The 8,966-nt window shown below is 70.3% G+C and overlaps 1 protein-coding gene across 1 annotated transcript in view; it reads right to left on the bottom strand.

Moving 5' to 3' along the window:
• The window catches only part of ITGA3 (integrin subunit alpha 3), a 9,527-nt gene extending 3,902 nt beyond the window's left edge, over nt 1-5,625 (bottom strand). The window contains exons 1-17 of the mRNA XM_026041403.1: nt 5,588-5,625; nt 4,985-5,106; nt 4,817-4,899; nt 4,106-4,355; nt 3,891-3,974; nt 3,527-3,734; nt 3,037-3,230; nt 2,658-2,746; nt 2,354-2,490; nt 2,097-2,183; nt 1,950-2,017; nt 1,555-1,691; nt 1,161-1,307; nt 870-967; nt 507-672; nt 343-411; nt 179-258 (exon numbers count right to left, since the gene is read on the bottom strand). Of these exons, the coding sequence (XP_025897188.1) occupies nt 179-258; nt 343-411; nt 507-672; nt 870-967; nt 1,161-1,307; nt 1,555-1,691; nt 1,950-2,017; nt 2,097-2,183; nt 2,354-2,490; nt 2,658-2,746; nt 3,037-3,230; nt 3,527-3,734; nt 3,891-3,974; nt 4,106-4,355; nt 4,817-4,899; nt 4,985-5,106; nt 5,588-5,625 (2,057 nt within the window). The remainder of the gene's footprint in view (nt 1-178; nt 259-342; nt 412-506; nt 673-869; nt 968-1,160; nt 1,308-1,554; nt 1,692-1,949; nt 2,018-2,096; nt 2,184-2,353; nt 2,491-2,657; nt 2,747-3,036; nt 3,231-3,526; nt 3,735-3,890; nt 3,975-4,105; nt 4,356-4,816; nt 4,900-4,984; nt 5,107-5,587) is intronic.
• Between the last annotated feature and the right edge of the window lie 3,341 nt (nt 5,626-8,966).

Raw genomic sequence — 8,966 nt, 5'->3', positions numbered from 1 at the left:
GGAAAGGAAAGGGGAAAGGAAAGGGGAAAGGAAAGGGGAAAGGAAAGGGGAAAGGAAAGGGGAAAGGAAAGGGGAAAGGAAAGGGGAAAGGAAAGAAAGAGGAACCGACATCCCCTCCAGGCATCTTTCCCCAGGCCCTGCTTCCCAACAAGCCCCCTGCCCGCCCAGGGCCACGCACGTGGTTAGGTCCAGCCACACGGAGACCTCCCGCGTGTCCAGCGTGATGCCGATGACCTCGAAGATGATGATGAGCTCCGCCTGCAACACGGGCGGACTTTGGAGCAGCCCGGCCAGACCCCCGCCCGCCCGCCGGGTCCCGGCTGGGCTGAGGAGAGCGCTCACCCTCTGGTTCCTCTTGAAGGGGTTGCCCAGCTCGCACAGCACCGTCTCGCCAAAGCTGCAGGCGCCGGTCTGCGGAGGGCGAGGGCGTGAGGAACCTCCTGGCAGTGCCAAGTCGGGGCCTTTGCCCCTCTCCCAGCTGGGGAGCAGGGGGGGACAGCCCTTACCGGGCGGACGGAGGAGGGCAGCAGGGTCGCGGGCGCCGTGACGTTGAGCAGGGCCTCGTGGGCGTCCTCGCCGTCGGAGGCCGTGCTGGGCTTGTTGGTGATGTTCACGCTCAGGTAGAGCTTCCGCATGTCCTGGCTGTACTGCAGCACCTGCGTCCCGTTGAGCCTGCGCCCAGCAGAGACYGGCCACGCTCAGCGCAGCGGTGCCCGCGTGCTGCCACCCACCACACACCCACCCCAGCGGGATGGAGGTGCTGGCACGTGCTGAGATGGGGACACTGTGGCCAAGGGGTGGCCCAAGGCAGGCAGGGGATGGCGCAGAGGACAGCAGAGGTGCACAGACCGGGCGCTGCCGGTGCTCACCTGGGCAGCGGCTGGTTCTGGTCATTCACAAAGCTGCTCTGAAGCTGGAGGTTGCTGTAGCACTTGTTGTCCAGGCCACACTCCTTCTGGAACTCGATCTGAGGGGCAGGGACGTCCCTGTGTTAGTGCCTGCCCTGAGTGTCCTCTAGCACAAAGCCAGGCTCAGAGCCCAGCTCTTGGGGATGTGTCTGTTCCATTTACACAGGGGGACACTGAGGCACGGGCACAGCCTGGAGGGCTCCTATGTCCCTTGGATGCCCCAACCAGCCTATTCGCCTGCTCCCCCGGTACCTTCGTCTCGTTCTCGTGTGACTGGTCGGCGTTGAGGACAGGGAATGCATCGAGGGAGCGGAGGCCCAGCTGGAAGGCCCTTGGCTTCTCCACCAGCGAGTAGTTCATGGTGAGCACGATGGGGTGCAGCTTGTCCCGGATGTTCTCCTGCRGGATGCAGGAAAAGCGCTGATGCTCCCTGCATCCAGCTACAGCAAAGCAGCCACATCCAGGGACACGCGCACCCATGAGATGCATCAAACTCATCACAAGTGCAGCCTGGACTCAGACCTCCTCTCCTGCTGGAAAATGCCTGTCCCGCGTGTTCGCAGGAGCCTTTGCACCTCACCGCGTCCCCCCCCATCTCCCTGATCCAGCTTGCAGCGCGCACAGGCGCCCGCTCGCACCCACTCACCACCAGCAGCAGCTCCTTGGTCTCGCAGCGGGTGCCAGGCATACGGAAGAGGCCGCGGTAGGTGGCCGAGTGCGTCTCCAGGAACCTCACCCTGGGCGGGTGCCGCTCCTTGTCCGCCTCCAGCGTGTACTCCAGGGCTGCCGGGGTGGGGGAAAGCAGAGCCGTGGGGGTCCCGCAACCGCGTGCAATCCCGTGCAATCCCATGCGATCCCGCGCAATCCCATGCGATCCCGCGCAATCCCGTGCACACAACCACACGCATGCCCTGTTGACACATCCCCCATACACAGCTTGCATGCCCGCTCCGTGGATGCACCCCTTGCCTGCAATTGTGTCCCCCGCGCCCCACTCGGACGCGTCCCCGTGGGCCCGCGCCTGCTCCCCTCCTCACTCACTGATGGTCTCCTTGTAGCCGGGGTCGCCGGCGCTCTGGTTGTAGGAGAAGCAGACGGTCACCTCGATGCTGYGGGGGAAGGAGGCTGTGAGCAGGGCTGCCCACGGCGCAGGGCCACGAGCGGCGCCGGCCGCGCCGGGGGCCTCACCAGGAGGTGGGGGTGCAGCGGGCAGGGTCCACCTTGCTGGGGTTCACCGTCAACGTCTTGTTGAGGATGTTGATCACAGGACGGGCTCTGAGCAGCGAGACAGGGCTCAGCCGAGCCTCCGGCGCGGGAGCAGCCTCCCCCTCGGCACCCGCGGCACGAGCRGGGCGCTTGGAAGGGCAGGGATGGYGCCCAGGGCCAGGGGGTGGCCGTGCCARGCCAGGGGGCCAGGGGACGTGCTGCGGCCCCTGCTCCCTTACCTGAGCAGGGCAATCCTCTCCTCCAAGCTGCCCACCAGGAGGTCGGGGTAGGAGTTGCTGTCCACATCGAGCCCGCCGCTCAGCGAGTACCCGAAGGTCCGCATGCTGGCGGGACCCAGATCCGAGCCGCCGATCACCTGGCGGGGGGGCACGGCAGAACGGGGTGTCTCCTGCTGCCCGGTGCCACCCACCCCTCGTGCCCGCGGATCCGCGGATGCCCCTCATCCCAGCCCTAGTGCGGAGGATGCTCAGAGGCAGCCCTGACCCCCCTGGCCGGCTGAGGGAGCCCCCCCGGGGCCGTTACCTGCCGCGCTTTGTCCACCAGACCCTCTGCGCTGCCGTGGTAGATGTAGACCTTGCCAGGCCCCTCGAAAGGAGCCCCCACAGCGATATCTGTGGGGAGAGGAGCCCGGTGGGTCCCATGGGGCAGGGGCTGCCGGGCGGTTCCCCTGCAGCCTCCTCAATCTCCCCATCTCACCCTCACCCGCCCCTTCCCTTCCTCAAATGCCCCTTTCCAAATACCCTTAAATTCCTCAAATGCCCCCCAAGTACCCCCCCTTCCTGTGCACTCCAAGCCCTCCCCAGACACCTCCACCACCCCAAAGCTCATGACACCCCCCACACACACCCCAAAGACCTCCCCGCAACCCCACAGCACCCGCCGGGGCGCCCCAGCCCCTCACCCTGGAAGCCGTCCTGGTTGAGGTCGCCGATGGCGGCCACGGCGAAGCCGAAGGCCGAGTAGCTGGGCCCGGTGAGCACCCGGCTGGGCTGGGGGCCGAAGGCGCCCCCCTCGTTCATGTAGACGTACACGGCGCCCCCCACCTCCTGCTTGCGCTTGAAGTAGTAGGGGGCTCCCACCACCAGGTCCTGCCACCTGCGGGGAGCGGGCGCCCATCAGGGCCAGGGGCTGCGACGGGGGCGTCTTCACAGCACCCACGCTGACAACCCCCCCCAAAGGACCCCAAAAGCCACAGGAAGGCACAGCACCCCTAAAGAGCTGCGAGACCCCCCAAAGGAGCCCAGCGCCCCCAGAATGACAGATCCTCCCACCCCCGGGCCACTGGATCCCCCAGGGCAATTGCAGCCCACGCTGCCCCCCAAGCCTCCTTGGGGCAAGGGGCTGCCCCAAGGGAGCCCCAGCGCTGCAAGGGCCGGCGCGGCCGGGCTCACCCGTCGTTGTTGAGGTCGGCCAAGGCCAGGGCGCTGCCGAAGTAGGAGCCGACCTGGTGGCCGCGGAGCAGCAGGCGCCTCTGCAGCGTGTGCTGCGGGCTGCGGCCCAGCAGGTACACGGCGCCCGTGTGCTGGTAGCGCGGCGCGCCCGACACCACCGTCACGGCGTCCTGCTGCAGCACCCCGCTGCCCATCGCCGCCGCGTAGCCTGCGGTGTAGGCGCCGCCGTCACGCGGGGATCCCACCCCATGCCACGCGCCCGCATGCCCGTGTCCCTCTGCAAGCTCTCCCCAAGCCTCCTCCCTAAACCCGCATGCCCCAACCGCCCCCAGACCCCGGCGCCCCCGGGGACCCCGCTCCTCACCTATGTAGGTGTTGCCGTTCTTCTCGTTGGGGTAGGAGAAGTCGTGCAGGTCCCACATCTCCCGCTGCAGCACGTAGTTGGTGCCTGCAGCAGCAGGGCAGAAACGAGCCCCTGGTCAGCAGCCTGCTGCCACCCGCTGCATGCAAGCTGCATGCAACGGCCGGCCCGCTGGGCATGCAGCCATGCACGCACAGGGGCACACATGCGACACAAACCCTGCCAGTTGTAGGCGCCGGGCGCCCCGAAGTAGATGATGTTGGAGGTGAAGCCGGCGCTGGTGCCCATCTGGCACATGCCGCTCTCCTCCGCGTCCGTGTTGGAGTTGCACATCTCGTTGTGGTAGGTCTGCCACTCGTCGCTGATGTTGAGGCGCAGGTCGTTGCCCCGCACGTAGCACTTGCCCACCATGCGCCGCTGGTCCTCGCTGCCCGACCACAGCACCTTGGTGTAGCGGTGCGCGCAGGCCTGCCGGCACGGACGGGCATCRTCCCCAGGGCACCGGGCGCACAGGCCCCTCCGGCCCCAAGCCCACACGCTGTCCCCGTTCCCATATGGACATCAGGGCACGTTTGGCAATACTGTCCTGCCAGTAAGGACCCATACGTTGTGATGTCACTCTGCTGCTCCATAGGGTCTATGTAGCACCTTCCCTAGCCTTAGAGCCCCCAGATCCGGGTCCCAGGGTCCCTAGGGTCCCAGATCCCACCAGGGACCCTAACCMCAGGCGTAGGGTCCATCCAGCACAACTGCCCTGCATGGCCCGGTGGTCCCTACACCCCACACGCTGCCCCCTCCGCCTGACGCAAGCATCAACCTGTGCACCCCGATACCCTGCACCGGAGCGGTGACCTGTGCACCCTGTCACCCAGCGGAGGGACAGGGCAAGAGAGGCGACGCGGGGCCGGCGCAGGGCGCGCGGGACTCACCAGGACCCTGCCCGCGGGCTGCCGCTGGCTGGCCACCGTCACCCCCAGCCACATGTCCTCGATGAGGTGCTTGTCCGGCTCGCCTACGGCAGGGAGAGGCGGCGCCAGGGTCAGGGCGAGAGCTCCGGAGCCGCGGAAAAGCACGGGGGCCCCGGGGCGCTCACATACTCTTGAGCTCCATGTCGAGGCGCTGGCAGTCGCTGCGCGAGGCGGAGAGCGGGCAGGCGTAGACGGCGCCCGTGCGCGTGCCGTTCTCCGGTTCCACATCCCGGGGCGCCCCGACCAGCAGCCTGCGGGGAACGAGGAACGCGTGACGGGAGGCAGCGGTGGCCCCCGTGTTTCAGCCCTCTGGCACGTCGAGCGGTGCAGAAAGCAGCCGAGGACGGCCAGGCCGGTGACAACGCGGAGGGGACGGTGCATGGGGCCCTGCGCGAGCGCTGCAGGCTCCGGGGCTGGCGCGGGGAGGCCAAGTTGGCCCCGTGCCGCGGGCYGGGCGAGAGGAGCCAAGGCCCACGCGGTGCCGGGAAGCGGGAGCTCCCCGGGGAGCTGAATCAGCCCCAGGAAAATGCTGCCCCAGGGCACCTCGTGCCAGCCCTTCCGGCGCCTTCCCCCGCTCCCGCAGGATGGAGCGGGAAGCGGCGGTCCCGGCACCGCCGCGGGTGCCCTCCGTGCCCCCCGGCAGCGGGACACGGATGCGCTGCGAGGCTGGGGACAGCCGGGACCTGCTGCGGGCAGCAGGATGGATGGGCGCTCTGCCAGCTCCATTCCCACACGGAGCTCCTGGCAAAGGCCTCGATCCCAGCGCACATGGGGGTGTGGGAACGGCAGGAGCCGCGGCGGCCGGAACGCCGAGCGATCCGGCCCGGCTCCGGCAGCGCCGGGAAGAGGAGGCCGGGGCCCCCCGCGCGTGTAAACAGCGGGGCCCCTTCCCGGCCAACCTTTGAGCCGGGGCCCGGCGCAGCTGCGTCGTGTCCGACAAGCCCGCCGCCTCCCGCGGCCCTGCCAGGATATCCCAGGAATGCCGGGATAAACACGCGCGGCCGGAGGCAGCGGCAGCGAGAGCAGGGGAGGGGGGACCCCGGCGCGGGGGCCGCAGGCGGCGGGAGGGGATGCCGGGAAGCAGGGAGCTGCCGGCGGCGCGCGGACGCGCACGTGCTCGCCCCTTCCCTGCAGGAATGCGGGCTTGCCGCGGCAGGACGGGACCGGGGAACGCGGCGCCGTGCCGGCTCCGTCAGCCCCCCGGGCGGCTCCGGGGCGTTTACACCCCCGGTGCTTCCGCACGAGGCCGAGGGAAGAGCAAGGGGCCCTTTCCAGCAAAGGGAGCCCCACACGTGCCCGCGGCAGCGGCGAGCGGGATGGGTGCGGGTGCCCGCACCCGGGCCGCGGAAAGGGCGGCCTTTCCGGTGGGAAGTCCTCGGGAACACCGTGGACAATGGCGGGGAAGAGGCCGGCCACGGGAAGGGCTTTCCCAAACAGGCAGAGCGCGGCCGCTGCCTGCCAGGTGCCTCGGTGGCCGCCGGCACCGGTAAGCAGGCAAGGCCACCCCGCTGCCCCGGGTGTCCCACACCGGGCGCCAAGGGGCACAAGCCAAGCGCCAGCTCCCCCCGGGCACGAAGCGGGGCTGCAAAGGGAAGGCGGCAGCCGGGCAGGTCCCGGCAGCGCCGTGCCGGTGACTCAGGCGCAGCAGGAATGCGGGGCCCCCGGCAGCGCCCGCGCCGGGCACCGCTCCGGCTGAGTCAGCGGCACCGGCGGGCGCCCGCAGCGGCTCCGGAAGGAGCGGGGGGCTCGGCCGCACCGAGAGCGCCGGGATGTGGGCAATGCAGGGGACGCGGTGCCCGCCGCTCCAAGCGGGATGCTCCATGTCGCCCTGTCCCTTCCCGGGCTCCTCATGGGGGACAGCCGGGCGCTGCTGTCCCCCCTGCCTCAAGGGGAGGTGACTCAGGGTAGTCGGTGACTCAGGGCTGCACTCACAGGGTCCCGCGGATCCCGCAGGTGCCACCTCCCGGGACACGGATGGTGCCTCCTGCGGCTCCAGCATTCCCGCCACCAGGAAGCCCCTGGGCAAGGCGGGTGGTCCCGTCTGGGAGCCGGGCTGGATCCCGGCTCCGAGCGGGGCCGTTCCCACCCGCCACGGTCGCTGCTCCGTGGCCAAGATCAGCAGCTCCTCCAGGAGCCGGGAGCCAACCCGGACGACTCCCGGCCTCCGGCCAAGGATTCCCAGAGAGCCAGCCCGGCGGCGGGCTGGGAACTCGGGATACAGCCGGGAGGGACAGGATCCCAGCTCAAGGGCTGGGACAGAACGGCGGGGACAGAACCCGGGGCCAGTCCCAAGACACCGGTGGGGCTGGGGACACCCAGCGCTCCAAGAGCCGCGTCCTTCCCTGGCGACGGAGCAAACTCCGGGATGGTCAAACAAGCGGCAGGAGGGGGAGGAAGGGAAGGGAGGGAGGCAGGAATGCGGGAGGCCGGGTAAGGCAGCASGGAGGATGGAGGCAGGGGCCAGGGCCAGGAGGCTCCCGCCCGGGCTCAGGCACCCCAAAACGCAGCAGCTGGCCCCAAAACAARGGGCCAAGGGGGATGGGGAGGCACCCCACATGTGGGGATGGGGAAGGGAGCGGAGCGGCTGYGGCCTCGGAGCTCCGGGCTGGGAACATGCGGGTGACGGTGCCGTGTCCTGCGGGATGGACGGATCCATGAGCCCGCAGCACCGTCACCCACGCGACCCACGATCCCGGGCCAGCGCTCCGGCACGCGCGGCCTCGGGAAGCGCCCGTCCGGGAAGGGCAGCTCTGCACGTCCCCCCGGGGCCGGGCACGAGGAAGGAAGCGGGCTGGGAGCGCGCGGCCCGTCCCGTCCCCAGCGCGCGCACRCGGTGACAGCGGCGGCAGGAAACGTCCCCTTCCGGGCCCGCCCGGGCTGCACCTGCGGGCGCGGCCGCCTCCGGAGCGGGCAAAGGGCGCCGGGCCCGGCCCGGTGCCGCCCGGGACGCCGGGAGCCTCCGTGGGGCCACGCGGCATCACCCGGGACACCGGGAGCCTCCGTGGGGCCATGGGGATGGGGCTCTCCCGGGACAGCGGGACAAGAAGCTGGAGCGGGTCCAGGAAAGGCTGGACACAGCTATTCCCAAGTCCCCTCCATGCACAGAGCAGATGCCAAGGCTCTTGTGGTCCCAGGAGCGCTGCCCGGCTCCCTGGGGACATGCGGACACAGGCATGGGGACGCGGCCGGGCACAGCGTGTCCCTGGATGGCGCTTCCGAGCCCTGCGCCTCACGGGAACGCGCTGCGGCCACGGCTCCGCGAGCGCCTTCCCACGAGAGCTGCTTCCCAGATCCGCACGCGAGGCGGGAGTAGCCGGCGCCTCGGCCGGGCGAGTGCCGGGAAACAGGAGGGGACCCCAGGGTCCCGGGCTGAGCAGGGACCACAGGGAGCCAGGAGCGCCCCACGGGAAACGGGAATTGCGGACACGGGGCTGGCCCGGAGCCCCCACGTATGGATGTATCCCTGCGGATACAGGGCCCGCGAGCTGCCGGCTCTGGGAGCCGGCACGGATCAGAGCAGCGGATTCCCGCAGCAGGGCGAGCTCCCTGGGATGCGGCTTTGGAACTGGCACGGACGGGAGCAGCGGATTCCTGGGGCAGGGCGAGCTCCCTGGGATTCGCCTGTGGAGCTGGGGGGAGGCGGTACGGATGGGAGCAGGGGATTCCCGTGGCAGGGCAAGCTTCCCGGGATGCGTCTCCCGAGCCGGAGGGAGCCGGTATGGATGGGAGCAGCGCATTCCCAGGGCAGGGCGAGCTCCCCGGGATGCCTCCCGCCCCTCGGCTGCGGCAGCTGCTCCGTGCTGGAGCCCTTCGCCCCCTGCCGCACATCCCGGCGGGGCTGGCGCCCGACACGCATCCCGGGAATGCGGCGCTGCAGCTGCTCCCGCCTGGGGCACACGGGAAGCACGGAGCCCCGCGGGCCCCGCACGAGGCCGAGCCAGCAAAAAGCCGGGCCCCAAAGGCAGGGAAAATCCCGATGCGAGCCGCGCCGGGCGCTCCCTCCGGCGGGTGCCCGGCTCCGAGCGGGATGCGGCGGGAAGTGGGACGGAGCGGGGGCTGGCGCTGCCTGCCCAGCCGCTGCTGGGGGCTCGGCAGCGGGGATCCCAGCCCG

Source organism: Nothoprocta perdicaria, unplaced genomic scaffold (genome assembly GCF_003342845.1).
Source record: "Nothoprocta perdicaria isolate Ctin4 unplaced genomic scaffold, notPer1 scaffold_283, whole genome shotgun sequence".
Lineage (NCBI taxonomy): Eukaryota > Metazoa > Chordata > Aves > Tinamiformes > Tinamidae > Nothoprocta > Nothoprocta perdicaria.
This window is presented reverse-complemented; position numbering and strand designations above follow the sequence as displayed.